Source organism: Sparus aurata, chromosome 1 (assembly GCF_900880675.1).
Source record: "Sparus aurata chromosome 1, fSpaAur1.1, whole genome shotgun sequence".
Lineage (NCBI taxonomy): Eukaryota > Metazoa > Chordata > Actinopteri > Spariformes > Sparidae > Sparus > Sparus aurata.
In genome coordinates this window covers 18,069,678-18,088,052 of record NC_044187.1, presented here as the reverse complement: position 1 = coordinate 18,088,052, position 18,375 = coordinate 18,069,678, and the positions used below count along the sequence as shown (strand labels likewise).

At 38.7% G+C, this 18,375-nt stretch overlaps 1 protein-coding gene across 2 annotated transcripts in view; it reads left to right on the top strand.

Moving 5' to 3' along the window:
• Positions 1-18,375, top strand: part of ctnna2 (catenin (cadherin-associated protein), alpha 2) — a 383,489-nt gene that overhangs the window by 305,872 nt on the left and 59,242 nt on the right. For both annotated transcript variants that reach the window (XM_030412821.1, XM_030412828.1), the window contains one exon: positions 211-363. In XM_030412821.1, the coding sequence (XP_030268681.1) occupies positions 211-363 (153 nt within the window). The remainder of the gene's footprint in view (positions 1-210; positions 364-18,375) is intronic.

Genomic DNA, 18,375 nt, shown 5'->3' with positions numbered 1-18,375 from the left:
CGCTCCTGCCCATTGAGAGTTCAACTCCTCTTTTTCACTCTCCCTCTTGCTTTGCTTCTGCCTCTGTCCTTCCACCCCCCATTATGTTGCTACATCATATTCATTACAATGCTAACTGATATGTAATCATTGCCAAATGTGATACAGTGAGGTCATCTGCAATATTATTAATCATATGACCTCTTCCCTGTCTCACCCTCTGTATTCTAGTTGAGAAAGGCAGTGATGGACCACATCTCAGACTCTTTCCTGGAGACCAACGTCCCTCTGCTGGTGCTCATTGAAGCGGCTAAGAGTGGAAATGAGAAGGAGGTCAAGGAGTACGCCCAGGTGTTCCGTGAACATGCTAACAAGCTGGTGGAGGTCAGTCATGAATTATGCATGAGGGTCCATACATATAAATACGTATGCCTATTCTTTTTCACCTGTTCAGAAATTAAAGAGAATCTGCAAGTTATGTGCAAACATATGAGCGATGCAGGTCAGGTCACCATAACAGTGCCTCAAGTAAACTTCGACCAATACACAGAGGTATGATCTCACGATAAAAACCTTCCTTATTAAGATAGGAAGAAAAAAGTTCTATGTCTGAAGCCTAAACATACATGTTAGAGATGGACTATTTGAGAAACTGCAACACAGAGAACATTCACATTCTTGACAATCACACTGTATACTAGATATGTAACAATATATAACATTTATATAACTTGAACCTTTTCAGACAAGCACCCAGAGGCACATTACCTCTAGATTCTGCACCGACCTTGTATGCTTACTCTTGCTTTCACTGGTTAAATGCCATACACATAGCTTTTTCTCCCACACAGTGGGGAAATGTTTATAAATGATTTGCAATGTGGCCACGTAGCATAATCGAGATACAGTACATCACGCTTCTAAGCATGCTCATCCTCTAAACTGTCTGTGCACATATTTGTGACTGAAATCACCTTCCAAGCCACAACTTGAAGCTTCAATCACCAGTGACTCTGTGGCACGCAGCTTGTTGTGCAAAGCTCAACCGCTTTGAGCAATGTTGCTGCTTGCACCTGGAAAGTAGACCTGTTTCTTTTTTTTTTACCTTTTGAGTTTCATTGTGGTGATGCAAAAAGTCAATCGCTGCTCAACTTCACAAATAGGCTGTTATCTATTAAAGTATAATTTAGACACTCCTGGATAAGAGATGAATGTATGAATGTGTCGTCACAAAAAAAAATGTAAGCAAATGTGCACCTGCCTGCCACTGCACCACCTATCTAAAGATAAAAAAAAAGGTGATTATCAAAGCAACTGTAAATAAAGCTTTCAAGTGTTTTTTTTCGTACTTTATGTACTCATATAAAGTGGTGGATAGTTATTGTTTAACTGTGTGAGACTACAGGCATCAAGGGTGTGTTTATACATGGATCTACTGCTGTCTTTTTTGCCTCAGTTTGCAGCAAATAGTCATACGGTTATGCAATGCAGAAGTCTTACTCCCACTTTGAATGCAAATGTAATCTAAAAGAATATAACACAGTCCCTCAGACAATATTGAGAGACTCTTACAGCAAGATTTAGATACAGCTCATGTCACTGCCACATGCTGCAGGCACACTGACCTGTGTATGCCAATACAGTGTGACAGGTAAGTAATGCAAAAGGAAGGTGTTATTCTTCTTCATTACACATTTAAACTATGTACTGGTGGACTCAAATCCAAAATGTTCTTTGGTACTGAATTGATGGAGGATAGCATACAATGTAAGTATGTCATTGCAGTGATAGCCACAGATTGACCATAGTTTCTGCTACATAAGTGTGAAAGCAGTTTCGATAGACCACTGTGAAGGACTTCCACTTGGGCTCAAAGAAGTAAATCATTAGATGACTCAGAAAGGGGAGTCAGAGCCTTTGCAAAGTGGGTCTCAGCAAGATAGGATTACCTCAGATAGAGATGCTGTCAAGCAGTTAAAGGAAAACTTTGACACATTCCTTTTCCCAAACTACATGACATCTATGGAGGAGGCTTCTATTTTTAAAAACAGGTATGGCAGTATGCACATCATTTTTGGGGGTACCATACAGCACAGCTTACTGGGGCTGGAAGCTCAAAACACTGCTTTTAAACTCAAAAACCCAAATTTTTGGAAGACCAATGCAGTGGAGGCAGTGGACTAACAAGATCTTGCAATGATACTGGAGGAGACATGCAAGTCTATGTATGGTTTGTTGACTATGGTATTCGGGGTGTCTCAGGTGGGTACTGTGAAAATATGTCATGAAATGTGTCAGAATGTTACTAGGATTCATTTTCACATTGTTTAACGCCATTGATTGTCCCTAAGACATCTCACCTCTTATCCAAGAGGCTTTTTCAGTTCTGGACTGAGGGGAAATTAGAGGAGAGGTGAAATGTATTCAAGAAGCTGGAAAAAAGTCCATTTGCCTACAATATAGCACTTAGTATTATCATGACCTGGATGACTGAGAACCTTCATCAACCATTGTAAACATTGTGCAGACTATCCATGATTCACAGGCACAGGCCATCTTCACAAACTGTGAAGAGGTTATGTAGAGAAAGAGATGGTATGCTACTCTGGTTGGCTTTTAGTCTTTTCTGCACATTCTTTTAAGTTTTATATTATCTCTTATTTTAAGATTAGGGGTTTGGATTGAGTTTGTTTCTTGGTCTTCCCATCTGCAATGGGGTAGGAGGTAATGTCTCGAGATAAATTCCTCTGCCCTTCAGTGGGCTGTATCTTTTGTTCTCATCACCCTTTAAAAGGAGCCTTTAGAACCCTTTATGTAGGCATCTCTTTGCATACTGTCACTTAAAACAGCATTGCTGCTTCCTTTGACATCAGCTGAGAGAGTGAGTGATTTATGTGCCCTTTTGGTTTGCCCCAGCTGTTTGCTGATGAGGGATCTGAGTGATGCTACAATCACAATTTGTCCTTTGCATTTAACATGTTCAAACGTTGTTTACCCAGGGACATTTTAGGTAGATGCATTCTGTTATTCTCATGCAGGTTTTTGTCCTGTGTATCTGTAAGCCATATGGCAACAGTGAGGTATACAGCAGTTGTGTGTAAACTAAGGAGCTGGAGAGTAAGCCCCTGTCCATTGGCTGTGCAATTGGCTTATACACAATATTGTGTGTTGGCAGGCATGAACCCATGTGCAGCTATTTTAGCACAATTTTAGAGCAAATAATTTCATCTATTTAAAAAAAAAAGCAACTTTTCTGCTCATAATATTTCGTCTTGCTCAAAAACTACCAACGTTCACAAAACTCTACTTAGATAGTGTTCTGAACATAATCATTTACTTTAATGGCCAGAGTCTGTCAGCTTTGTTTGTCAAAACGGAGCTGTTTATCAATTTGTATTAGCAAATGTATGGCAACAAATAGCTATATTGAATATATTTTCATTAAAAAGGGTTAAAAATATGACAGAAATGTCTCTGCTTTAAGTCCACCAGCATTCACAGCCTTCTTTAGAGACATGTGAGCGGCAGTGATCTTTGCAGCATTGTTACTGAAAAACAATATCCATTCATCTGTTTTGACAGCAAACCAGAGTGTTAGAATCTTGAGGAGTAAAAGTTTTAAGGTGTCGTGGTACTGCAGCGAGTCGCAGAGTCAATCAGGACTTGGAGGCTCATGTTAACAAGATGTTACATCCCTTTGGTCCCCTAATGCGTCTCTGGCTCACATTTTGCACAGTGGTTCACAGTTGGCAGGACTGGTTACATATTAACATATGTATAGTGGTAGGGGCTTCATTCACAAAGGAAATATGGTCTCCCAAGCATGTTTCAAATACAAGTTCTATGGTCAAAGTTGGAGCCCCTGATGTGTACATGTTGGTTCATGAGTCAATAAAGACTTACAGAAAGGATCATGTGACTGCTCTTTCTCTTTAATAAGATAGGGCTTTACAGAGTTAAATGAGTTTATCATACTGTAACTGGTAGAGCAGCACATGCATACACATTTCGGGTTTTGAGATGATGAGGTGATTCATCAATAAAGTCTCATTAGAGGTCTGCAGCTGGCAGAGCTATAGTTGGAATGTCTTTTTGGCCAAGTGGTGGAAATGAGTAATCAGTGTGGTTGGACACTAACTATGCTGTCATACATTAGGAATTAAATGAACAATCTTATTAAAGGAATGTCTAGGATCACTATTCTAACTAATGTGATGTTTGCATATTAAAAATAACTTTTTATTTATGCAAACAAGGCAATTTGTATAATATATATAAAAAGAGAACTGAGAATTATGTATTCACTGCAGGTAAGAATTTTACTATTTGTTATGTGCCACACTATTTTGCAGTGTTTGTACTAAAAAACGGTGGATCAAAGTATAGTTGCTCTGAATGTATAAATACTTGATAACTACATGACATACTCATATGATCCATCCTTCCATCAGTCACACTGCATTTCTGGTGCCACATTTTGGCTGACATAGATTACAAGCTAAATGGAGGTGCAATGCAGAATTTTATCCTTTAGTCAGAGTGATCATAGACATTAAAGGTCCTTGCTAGCTTATTCTCTAATACTCTCAAGGCTATGTTATATACTTGGCAATCTCATTGTCATTGCTGCCATCATCATTATTCGCACCTTCACAGACACAGTCATCATAACCACCACCATCACAATATTCTAATATATCAGGCCATTTAACAACCTGATCAATGTCACTGCAGTCATCTTGATGTCAGGGTGGAACTGTCTTAAGCCATTAGCCTGGAGTTTGGACACTGTCAACTGTATCAAAGTAAAAGGAAGGGTCTCTCTCCATTTTTATTGGGTTTTCATTTGATTTTGTTCCATTTTGCTCCACACTATTTAATATCCCTCTTTTCTACTCCATTGTTCCCTGCTCACCTCAGCAAAGAGCCAAGTTCACCCCGAGGGCTCTCCTAATCACATCATACTCATTATACCATCTTGACCAGCGACATAAAACCACTAATTATTTAAGCCCTGTATATTATTGGCTTTAAGACATGTAATGGATCTGTGAAACTTGATACAGTGAACCTGCAATAGACAGTGAAATCTTCTCTAGGACTCTTTTTTTCATTGTTACATTCTGTGTGTTTATTCACTTACAACCTTTCACATGCACATTTATACGCTGAAATCACACTATGCTTACAGAACAAGCTGGCATTTTGGCTGACAGATGAAAAGACTCTTGCACTGCACTTTTAATATAACAAGATTTTTGGCAATATTATTTGTTTGGAATTGCAGTATTTTAACACCACAGAGATGTAGGATAATTTCAGCTGTCTTCATCTGTAGAGGAAAATAGGTAAGAGATGGTGGAGGTGTATTACAAGTAAGTAAGCCGAGAGCATACAGACACTGAGAATTAGAGAACTAGTTATCCCGCTGTGTTTGGTAGGTAAAGTTGTGCACATCTTTGCATCATTGGTCTATTAAGACAGGATTGTACAAATGTTAATGAAAAGTATATAATCCTAGCCCATCACCAATCCAGACTTTTTTCCCGTTTGAAAGACTCAACAGCAAACACAAGTTCCCTCTCTGTAATCAAGCCTATTTATATTGGTGTTTCTGTGTGAAAGTTAACATGAATGCAATGTTGAAAGTAGAAATATTGCATTGTAATACTTCCCCTCTCATAAAATATCAGTCTGTACGCTTGCCGTCTCACATGCAAGATATCAAAGACAAACTCTTGTAAAGCTTCAATGTTGAGGCTCACAAAAAGTTAAACTTTCCCTTTTACATTCATAACTTATATATAGACTTCCCTTTATCGAATCATTTATTTCATGTTTTAAAGTATGGTCATTTAGCTGAGAAGTATCACAGCAATTATCAATATTTCAAGTCAACTGCTCAATTCTAGCTGCTATTAATGGAGATAGTATTCCTTTTCCGAGTCGAGTAAGAAATTATCACATGAAATTACTTAAATGATTTGCTACAGCATTATTATGGGTTGAACATTGGACTTTAAATTAAGCCTTGAAATTCAGTGTTGGTGAAAATGTTTCATAATTGAGGGACTCATTATAAAATGTTGTCTTTTATATCTATATCTATATCGACATAGGATCAGGGAACATAAGCACAAGAGTCTAGACTTCTCGTCCAACACAACGCGTTTTTATCACACCTTATTCACCCATTCACCTCTCATGTGCTCACATGGCTAAGGGAGTAGCATACAAAGTCCCTTGACCATCATAAGTACGTGTGCACAGATAATTGACAGTGCTCATCCGCCACTGTTATTCACCTCTGTGTAATTCACCATTTGCTTGCAGCTACTGTGGGAGACTACAGACATTTATCCCAGCTGAGAAATTGGTCAGCAGCACTGCCTTTAATTATTGATCAATGTTGGGAATTGATGTTGACTTAGTATAGTAGTATCAGATCTAACTAAAAATCTAAATACAAATTAATAGTGCTGGGAAAGATATTGTGATCCATCACCAGAGCTCTGATTTTTACTCCTCTAAAGCCATTACCTCCCTTCCCTACCATATCTGTATGTCTGTATATATTTGTAATGCATTTCTTCCCCATTGATCACCATTCAGCACAGATGTATGTTAACCATTCTTTAGTTTTTACTTCCTTATATCTGCCCGTTTCATTGAGGCTGCAGGCTGCGCTCTCCATTAAATTAGTGCTGCCCACACCGATATGCTCTTGTTAATTCAAACACAAGATGAATATCCAATCTTTTAAAGTTACCATGGTTCCTTTTTTATTGCCACTGCAGTGGGAATGTATAAGTGCCAGCAATTCTTGGACATCTAAAGGACGTTACGCTCCATCACTATTCTAATGTCAGAATGAGGTTTTCCTCTGACCTTGACTCCATCTTGGATCCTGTCTCTTGAACAGCTCTAGTGTTATGAAGGACACCTCCATATCTGCTTTATCTCTGACAGTGCCCTATCTCTGCAATTCTTTTTCAATCAAGAGCAGCGTTTCTTAATGGGTAGACAAGTCTCTGTACAGTACATGTGCAAAATGTACTCTGGCTGATGAGACTGCATGGCTTCTGTTATTGCTCTTTGCAAGCTCCCTTAAATAATGTCTTGATTATGATTAACCCTCCATCATGTGCTTTTGTACTTATATCTATTAGATTTTGGTGAATCCCTCACTATCCTCCTTTGAAGTATTTTACTTCAGTCTCTCGCTTAATTAAGTAGCTTTTTGATACCCGATTTTTTCAAATGTTAGTACAACAGCTTAATCCCTAGAGCTGTAAATGCACTTCTTATTCACAGCAAATCTATTTCCTACATCAGGAATACAGTTTATTGTGTCTGTGGTCAAACGGCTTACAGCATGCAGTACTAAATTAAGCTATGTTATTCCCTTTACCTTCATCAGTTCATTAGCTTTTCCTACTTTGGATTTACAGCAATGACCTCACTTTGGACATGACCAGAGTCAAGGGGAAATACATTCCTCCAGTGATTATGCATAATCAATACAAAGTTGAATGTAACCAATATTGAATTGGCCTTCAGGGCTCAGCAACGTGACAGAGTGCAGCAGTAAATATTATTCTGGGGGCCACTGCATTAAACACTTTACTGGACAGTTAACCAGGAAGTGGATGGATCGCTGTCGGAGCGGGTCTATCTGAGATGACCCGAACTTGTAGGCCAACATTAATCCCCTCGTTTCATTCAAAGTTATTAGCCTCAATGGAAATCTGCTTTTGGAAGATGTAGCCACTGAAGTGTATTGAAAGATACATCACCCTACCTAATCCACCTATGGTGTCCCCTCCCCTTTTGGAGTTATTTTTAGGTGAGCTCATAGCCAAGAAAATGTCATAAAGAAAAGAATGCTGATATGCAAACGTTGTCTCACTGCAACAGATTAACATCATTTTGATACTTGCAGCGGAGACTTGGAATGAGTACAAATCCCTGCACTTTGCTTTTAGAAAACATTCAATCTAATTTTTCTTTGTTTATTTTAAGCTCTTGGCCATATTAAATTGTATGAAGTACAGACATCAGTACATAGCAAACAATTGACTCAGTCAAAACAGGATCTTTTCACACTGATTTACACAGTCAAAACAGGATCTTTTCACACTGATTTACACACAATTATCCATTATGTGAAAGAAGAAATATGCATTTAGTTGATTGTTTTGAGTCTGTAAGTACAGTATACAACTAATCTTCAGTAGTAATCTCAACATGACTTGGTATGTTAAGATGGATGAATATGGATCAAGATGGCATCCAGATTCTACTAAATGTTTGTAATTAGAATTGCAATCATGCAAAATGAACCAGTGTTGTCTATCAAAGGGTGTGTGACCACTAGGCTCCTTCTGTGTTTTTTTTTTTTTTTTTTTTTTTTTTTGTTTTTGTTTTTGTTTTTGTTTTTGTTTTAAATACCAGTTTTTAGTTTTAGAGTTTTTTGGTTTCAGAGCACTATCAGGTTCCTTTGACTGCCTGTGCCTTTTTTCCCCTGAAACACTCTTTCTTGCTCTGGTCACCTCTGAGTACCTCAAGTTGAAATCAGCACAGTGTTTGAGATAGACACTCTACTCATCAGTTCTACTTCTCATGCCCACACAAGAGAAGATGTGAGTTAATGCCATTGATTACCATGAAGGAAATGGAGAAAAACATACATTATCACAACAAAGAGAGGAAGACTTTTTGATGGGAGCACATTGTTTTGACGCTGAATCTGCCTAGTACTTTAGGTGTGTGCTACACAACCAACTAGTGATATTACAAGACTTTACCCATCACTTGCAAGATCGTTTTTTTCTGGTGCTTGTTCCCTCTGCCCATCAGAGATGTCTTGGACAAAAGACGTCAGTTTCTTACACATTGCAAGGCATGTCAGAACAGAGAATATATGGTCAGTTCAGTCAATTAGTATTTAGAGACAGAATTGTGGAGTGGCATAGCTCTGAGGAATAGTACAAAAGGGATTTTAAAGTATGGGATGTATGAAGAAATTAGCACAAAAGACTAGACATTATCAGGAAATAGGTGGGAAAAAACAACAAATCAAGACATCCTGTCTCTGTTGCCTGTGACAACCCCGGATCCTCGGTCAGCAGCTAAGCTCAAGAGAGTATGATATGCTGGTGATATCCCCAGAGACTGGGTGCCATTGTGATATCAATTTGGCAACTTCTTTCTGGTGCATTAAAGCATGTTTGAAAACGATGAAATTGGACGCCCATGGCAGCATCATAAGAATTAAGAAAGTTTTCCTTGGATTTAAAATTAGTAGACGCCCCGAGTGTAGGGTGAGTCATCAGCATTTTTTAAAATCATTTTCCAAGAAATTACAGACTCTAAATAGCATAAAGAATTCTTACAAAATGACTTTTTTGCCATTCACGTGATACTGGTGTGTACACAAGATAAAGAGCAGGACATATGTGATAAAAGCTCTAAAACTTTCTTTGTCTACCGACCACTCAAAACGCTTCACAACACTGGTCACCTTCATACACTGATAGGCTGCAATGCAAGGTGCAGACTTGCTCATCAGAAGAGACACAGCATTCCTAACTAAAGTTCATCTCTGCTCAGCCATTCATACAACCACTCACACACCATTGAATAGCCATCAGGACCAATTTGGGGTTTAGAATCTTAAACGCACAGCCATAGCCAGGGGTCGAACCACCAATTCTTCGGTTAGTAGAACCACCAATGCTTCAATTAGTAGACGATTCCACTCTACCTCCAGAGCCACAGCCACGCTAGATTCTCAGTTTCTAAAGTTCACCAGATTATAAATGTGCTAATTTTCCAGCACAGGAACATAACAGTTAGTGCTGCATTCAGTTAGTGCTGCATACTTAGAGAAAACTGGGCCATTTACAAATCAGATTTAAAGAGAAACCTTGAAGAGACCAAAATATTTTTTCACAATATTTCCCATGAAACATCTAAATTACAAGGATCACTTAAATTTTCTACTGAACTAACCCTATGCATCTCCGGCCTTGACTGCCAAAGGCATAATACTAGTTTTTTCAACTGTCAACACCTCTAGGCAGCTTTGTCTTTATCAATTACTTATTTACGTTGAAAAGGTATTAGAAGGTGCAGATGAATGTTTACCATGCCAAAATTATTCAGTCATTGTCGCTAAAGATTAGTCTGAGAAACCTGTGAGGACTACGATACCAAGAGGAAAAATAAGTAAATCTATCTGCCAGCAAGATGTCATTTTTTTCTCCCTCAACAGTCATTACTGACAGCAGTGTATTAAGGGGGTCGTAAGGTGATGAAACTTTGATGTATGGTGATCTGATCAATACTGCTACAACCCACAGCCGATGAGTCTCAGTCAATGGGAGGATAATCACTGTTTTTTTTCAAGTGTGCTGCTAGACACGACTTTGGCACTGTGTCTGCAGCGTTGGAAAAATATATTTATTTATAGTCGTGTAGTTGAGTGCAATTTTGAGGTTTTTTTGCACTTCTACTGAAACATTCAAATCATGTTACAGAGGGAGCAACCACTTTTCAGATAACATTTTTTCATAGAAAAACAAAAATAAAACATGATTATCTCATTAAAAGCAATGCATTGTTAAAGATTAAAACAATGGTGCCTAGCCTCTTTGAATTGTGCCCCTTAAACAAAAAAAACGTAGTAACAATAGTTTTTACTTGTGGCCCCCTTGTTTGTGTGATATAATACTATATGACACAATATTTTACTTTACTGAGATAGTAAATTAAGAACTTTTACTTTAAAAGGGCAATTTTGACATGAATGTGATGTTACTAAGTAAAGGATTGGAGTACTTCACTCTCTTACATCCAGCAATACCATTAGTATCCCACATTGTTCCTCAGTTTCAGTATTAGCTTGACAGGTATCAAACAAAAGAGTAATGCAAATTCAATACAGTTACAAATAATACCACAGTTATTATAAACTTTTTTTTGTTGGATATACGTAGATCAACAAATGATATTTGAACAGCAATTTTAAAACAATACAACAATAAAAATTAACAAACCATTAGAAACATATTGTACATACATAAATAATTTGTGGAACTTTGATTCTAATAATATTCACTGATATTTGTTTTCCCCTCTTGGCTTCTTTGCTAATTTCCTTGTGACTCACTCCTCATGTCTCTTAGGGAATTGGTCATCAGCCCTTTTCTGAAGAATCATAGCTGTGCCCTAGGATGCAATCAAGCAATCCTTTAACCTCGAGCTGACATTTATATTCTTTGTGTTACATCTCCACTGTCTCTAAAATGGGAAGAGAGAGATAAACAAATGGAAATTAAATAAGCATCTCGTATGTATTCACAGTCTTCTCCTGCAGGCTTAGGAGAGTCAACTCAAGGGTCCATTATCTGTCACAGAATGCATGAATTGGTGGCAATGTTTGTGTGACTTATTTCACCAAACCATGCCCAAACAAATTGCCGTGAAGCTAAGCTTAGCTCTGAGACAAAAACAACGCCAGCATTCCACGCCAAGAGCCAGAGTATCTTCTGCAAAGGTGCTACATGACAAGGAGCGGCGGCATTCCTGTCATATTATTCAGATATGACACTAAGTGGATTACACAAGATTAAGTGCGACAAAAGAGAAAGCAAAGGAGGAATAAGACTTGACGTAGCACCATGCTCTCGTGCTTTGAACAAGTCGACTTCCTATGGTAATATGATATATAGCCCGGTATAAATCCTTAATTATGTCATGTGCCCATGGGGGCTTAGTCATATCACTTTAGATGCCCCATAATGCATTTTTGCCTCTGATTCATGTATCATCTTCATTTATCCAGGATGTGAACAATACAGTGTTCCACAGAGCAGGCAGTCCAGACATATCCCCTTTTGTCTCTAATGTAGATACTATACATAAACATATTTCATCTCATTATTCATGCAATGATTAATGTTCAGCGTGTGTTCTGAGGACAAAAATCACTTCTGAAAATACTATCACTAAAGAAAAAGATTAGATGATGACCTTGAACCCAATGTCATGTTGTTGCACAAATCATAACATTATATTAAATTTGCACGATTGTGTTTGACCTCTATTACAGATTAATCAATGAGGGGAGCGCTGCGAACAATAACTCACAACTAAGCAATGCAGTAATTCCTAAGATGGCTACATTTACATCATTGAAATAGCTTGGACAACATGTGTGAGTGTGCATGTGTACAGAATTTTTAGAATCAAAATATTGGAGACAATTACATTCACTACTCGTTTGTAGACCAACCACACATGAACCTCTGTTAATTTTTGAATCTGTTAAGGGTATTCCTTCATTATTGATCTCATAAAATCTTTATCAAATGTAGAAATGGCTTTAAGCCCTGGGTGTGTGTCGTTCCTCATATTGAATTTAAACTCTTACAGCATACCAGGTAACAGGAAATGCTCTCGATGGGTGTCACTGTGAAGTTATTACCCATTAGACCAAAGCCTTCTGTTTTTACATGCTATGAAACTTTGATGAATACGTTCTATTTGTTACTTTATTCTCAGTGAAGGAAAACGTATATTAAAGTACTCCTTCTCACATAGACACAAAATGCACACAGATACATTCAGATTCATAGCGACAACTGACAGGAACTGAGTAAATTAGATTTTTGTCAAGAAGGTCTCTGCATCTCTGATGTCAGGAGATGGGGTTCAAACCATTTAGTCATGCAAAGATGATAGGACTACTGCTGGTAACGAAATAGCATTAACCTGCATTGCTATGCACAATGATGTCTGATTTGCTACTGCCATTAGATGTCTCCAAAGTCATAAACAGCCCATCCCAGTCGGTGACTGTCGACTGTGAAAGCAACTTATTAGGACCTATATTGACATTGACCTTTGATGGCAATTTTGCTTATTATGGGCAGTGAGGGCAAAGTATTATGAAAGAGTGAGAAAATGCATATGGGGGAGGTTGGGGACTGGGTCAAACAAGCACAGGACTTTCACCCAGGAGACTGTACCAGGAACGTACATTAGGTAACATCGCTACGTTCATAACTGAAGCTCACTAAGTAACATAGTTATTTTAACCCAAACCACATTATTTAACTAAACTACCAAACCAAGTTGTTTAACTCAATTTAATCAGGTAGTTTTGTTGCCTAAACCTCACCAAACAGCAAGCGTATGAAGAAGATACAGAATGCGTTTTGCTGGTATGCTGCCCCAGTCATGTTGTTTTAGGAATGGTTATATATTTTGGGAGTGACTGGCCATCTACCTATTAAGCCGTTCAGGTATGAGGATGGGGCGGCTGTAGCTCAGTGGGTAGTGCTGGTGGACTAGTGATTGGAAGGTCACTGGTTCAAATCCCGGCAAATCCCGGGGTGGAACTGAGCTACATGTCGAAGTATCCTTGAGCAAGATACTGAACCCCAAAATTGCTCCTGATGTGCAGTTGGCACCTGTGTGGCAGCCTCTGCCATCAGTCCTGCGATGAGCTGGCGACTCATTCAGGGTGTACCCTGGCCTTCGCCCACAGTAAATTTGGCCCCAGTAAGTAATAAAACATCTCTGCGACCCTCACGGAAAAAAGCGGGAAAGAAAACAGAACGGTATGAGGATGTGTTGGTCAGAGATGTTGAAACAAACTGCATACAACTACAATTGATAAAATACCGATGTTGCCCACTGGTTTTTGGACTAATACAAATGAAGTTTTGTATTACCACCACCATCTTCTTTTTTTGGTCTAGAGGGGGTCTAAATGGCACCGTCATTTACAAAGTGAACAACATGTTGCAGTGAAGACTTGAAACTAGGAGTTGAGTACTTGTTAGGAAACCGTCTACTGAAGTAATAAAACAAATGAGATGTAGGGCCATTTTTTCATAAGCTTTCTTACAATCCCACTTGTGTAGTCTCCCCCTGCTGGTCATTGGAAATAATGCAGGTTTAACGGGCTTCCACATTGGCTTCACTTCTAACCCTAACCCTCAGCCCAGAAAGCTCCATCCATATTGTCAACATAATACACATACACATATGGCAGATGGCAGTAGTGAGTATATGAGTCAGGATAACCAATTAGAGATTTTATAGTGTGTCAGTTCCAAATGTTCCAAAAATTATTGTTTTCCACCCATATGATGATCAGGGTAATCCTTCTAGTTACTTGTTTTATGCGAATAGCCTGTGTCTAATTGTATTTTTTTGTGTCATAATGGGAAAGGATATAGGTCTATTCAGATGAAACGGATCAGCAAGCAACCTGCAATACCATGTTCGCACAGAATAGGCCATAATTTTCAATTTTTCTCTTCTCTCTTTCATTGATGGAAAGACCTTCGCTAGCCATCTTTTGTCTATTAAAATTTATCATCCATAGAACTACTGTAATGGATGGTGAGGAGAGCACATAGAACTCTCTGGCAGCTTATTTCAAAGTGAAAATTGACTCTTTGTACCTGCTGATGGATATTTTTAAAGAGAGATCTTAAACTCAATGCTGAGAAGGACCAGCCCAAAGAGATAAATGAAAGCGCTGGCTAGCAAAATAAAATGATAAAAAAAAAAAAACATTTTGGAAATCATTTAGCCTACTGCGGCAAAATACAGCTGTTTTAAAAACGAAAAAAACAAGTGCTTCAGGAGAAATTTCAAATGATTTACTTTTCAAATTGGAGCTCTTCGTCAAGAGAGGCCTGCCCAAATCTATATTATTAGTTTTGTAGATTTGACCACGAGTGTAGCAGTGATTGTCTGAAAGCTTAGATTGATTGGGGATATTGACTGCTCCCCCAGTTCCTCACTCAACCTGTTCACTGTCAGCATTGCTAATTCACCAAACCAGGGGTGTAACTCTTTTCCTGTGGCTCATCAATTCAACGACCTCTTTATAAAAGGGTAAATTAAACCTCGTCCCACAGCCATTTTAGCTCACCGACAGCAGGTTAATGGCTCATCAAGAGTCTGTTCTCTCTCCTAAAACTGGTCTTCCCATTTTTCGTGCCTGCTCGTCCTTATACAGCTCTATTGATGACATTGTGGCGTGAGTTTGTGAGAGCACACGTTCATGAGTATTTGTGCATGCACACAGATTTTTGTGCTTGTGTGTGCACTTGCATAAAAATTCAGGTTTTAAAGTTTACAGTAACATGATTCCGGCTGGCAAGCTAACATGCATGGTTTTGGCGGATGGTTGAAGTCAGGAAAAAACAGAGCGCACCAGTGACCTTAGGGAGTGGAGAGGCACAAACAAAGGAGCCAGTTTTCCGTCTTCATTGTCAGTGCACTGTCCAGTGGTGGCTGTGGGAGGTGTGGGATTATGAGAGGTCGTTGCAGCAGTAATGAAGGACGTTTCCCAGAAGGCACAAATTGGCCATAGGCTCCTGACAGACCAGGGGAATTGGTTCAAGCACACAGGTGAAACAGAGGAGAAGAAAATAGAGATCACTGCATCCTGCAAGCCTCAGTCAAGACTGTGTGTTGGCAGATTACAGGCTTGAGATGGCTTTCAATTTGTGAGATACAGGAAAGCTCAAGGGAAATTTTAGGGTAAAATATTTCTCAATGGATTCTCAAAAGCACACCAAACACTAAAGAAATTACATATTGTAAACCTGAAGGTTGTTTTAAGTCTCTCTAAAATTTCCAAAAACATCCACTCTACTGAAGAAAACATCAAGTGGTTGATTTTGCTTTTTATCTTTAATAATGCCCTGTATGAGTAGATCAGTTGTAGATGTTTTAGAAATTTAGAATTCATCTTCAGTCAGTGTGGTTAATTATAGAAAATTTGAATTGTGTAGTGATTTCATAAAAAGAAAGAAAGAAAAAAAAGACAATACAAAAAACATTTTGCAACATTTTTCAACACTACATCTTTGAGGTATTTTTCTCCAACCTTGATTTTTTTGCAGTGAATTAAATTTTTTCTTCTTTTGACTCAAATAAACCAACCAAAAATTGACAAGATTAGACAAAAATGATAAAAAATTGTGTCAGTATTTTAAAATTACACACATGTTTAAGTCAAAATCAGTATGCATAATGTGGGCATTTGTTGTTTCCAATTTTAAACTTAACATCAAATACAGCGCATTTTAATCACAAACATGAAATTGTTTTACTCGCTTCACTAAATCCCAGTCATCGAATCACTTCAGCAGCTATAACTGCTCATCGTCTTCCTCTGACTCCAAATGCCATTGTTAGTTGTTGCTGCCAGACTTTCTCAGCTCTTGGGTAATAGTTTTTCCTGTCAAAAGACCTCACATGCCCTGTGTAGGCATTGATTTGATTCCGTCCAGGTGCATCGGAGTGAGCAAGGTTGTCAGTCCCTGTTTGGATATAACGACATAAGGGACTGAGTACAGTGAGTTTAAGTCCCTGTAGACACATCTTTGATTTTTAAATACAAGGTACTTTAACTGGTCTGCTGTTTCATTAATTATGCCCGAAAAAGCAACCGAACACATCAATGGCCGCTTTAATTTAAAAGAGAAAACAAAACCTTAGTCATCATTTGCCAGGCCCTATATGTTTCACTGTATACTTTGTTTATTACCTTTTTTCTTCAGTCCCACTATGTGAAAGTAGAACAATTCTCGTCAGTGATGAGACTTAGCCACTCAACTCCTACCAAGCTGGATTTCATATGCGGAAGTGAAACAAATCTCGGAGGAGCTGCTCCACAGCCCCGTCTCCCCTTCCCTGAGGTGGAAAGCCCTAGTTTGAGTGTTCACTTACATCATCAAAGGGCCTCTCTGTCTCATGTAATATTAACATGTGCTAAATCAGTGGCAAACAGCAGCAGCAATGTTTACACAGCATTAGCACAGGCTTGCAAAGCCACATAGAGAGGGGCCGCCTTTGTGCTCAAAGATTAGGCAGCTCCAACCCCCATGGGAGGTGACAAGATTATAGCATACAGTATATAGGCACACTGTTTCTCAAGGTGACTTATTTAGGCAAGCTGCAACTGTCGTCTTCTACAGGAGCCTATTTTACCAGCTTTGAAATTTGTTCTGTAAATAATTTCTGTTTGTAAACTAAGTAGTCTCATAAAGTGCATATTTCCCACTTATTTATTCTTCTTGTTGTTTTTTTTAACCCACATACTGTGCATGAAACATGAAAATGTCGAGTTTTCATGTAAGGCTCGTGAGGAGGACAGGTAGAAACCATGTGGGTGATCAGGGAGGGATATTCATCTGTAAGCTGGTTGACTTTTTTGACACAGGCTTAAATCTAATAATCAGAAAGCTTTGGAGGTGAAGTGGGCTGTCACAGTGAAGTCAAATCTGCTGGAAATTAAGTCCATTAATCACATAGTGCTTCATTTGGTGCTTTTTTATATACAGCTCTGAAGTGTGGTCGTGTGGGGGAGTATGAGAGAATGGGGGTGGCCTGAGTTGGAACGAGGGAGAGAAAGAGAGAATATGTTTGGTGGTGCAGAAGAAAAGTAATCAGTTCTTATTATGGAAAATAGATCATCTCTCCTAATTCGAGCCACGGCTTTTTACCACTGTACAAATGCCGAATAATGCAAGCCAGTGATGGCAGGCGCCACCCACCGCTGATTAATTAGGTAAGTGAATAAAAGCCTCCAGCATAGGGCCCTAGTGATTTTCCCCAAGATAGCTTATTAAAGGTAAAGCGCAATATATTGCAGGTCAGGTCCTCTGGGACAGCGTATGCAGTGATACGATGCATTTCCAAGGCTTTACAATGTGCTCTCTATGAAACATGATTGTTGGCCAAATTTGTCACGCTGTGTGTCGCCTGATAACTGCAAAAGGAGCAACAACTGTAGCTTGAACTTTGCTTTATTCATGAGAGACAGAAGCGACAAAAGCAATACAAAGAAAACCTTTGCTTAAGAATTTTATCAAACAAATATAAATATTTGAGTCTCTAGTCAAGTTGGTGGTTAGGCGACCTCTCTTTGTGCCCCAGGGTGATTGAGCAACACTGTCTCAACCCCTCCCCTAATGTCCATGAGATTTAAAAAAAAATAAATAAAAAATCAAGAAGCACACATTGGCAGTGGTTCAGTAATCATGAGACAATAGAGTAGATGGGCAGAGAGGGATTTGTTCCTTGTCAAATGTGAAGTGACAGGTTTGGAGAGGAATAGAAATTTGGCACCAACAGAGAGGTATGGCTGGAGCGAGGAGCACTATAGATAATTGGGATATTCCTTTTTAGATGATTAAGACAGTGTTACAAATTTATTTTTTTTAAAAAGGGGGGAAAAAGGGTGGACAGGCAGTGGGGTCATTAAGGTAAAAAAATCTATCCTCATCCTTATGATGAAATATTCAAAGCTCACGTAGCAGCAGGTCTCTCCAAAGCTACTCGATGTAGAATAACATGTGT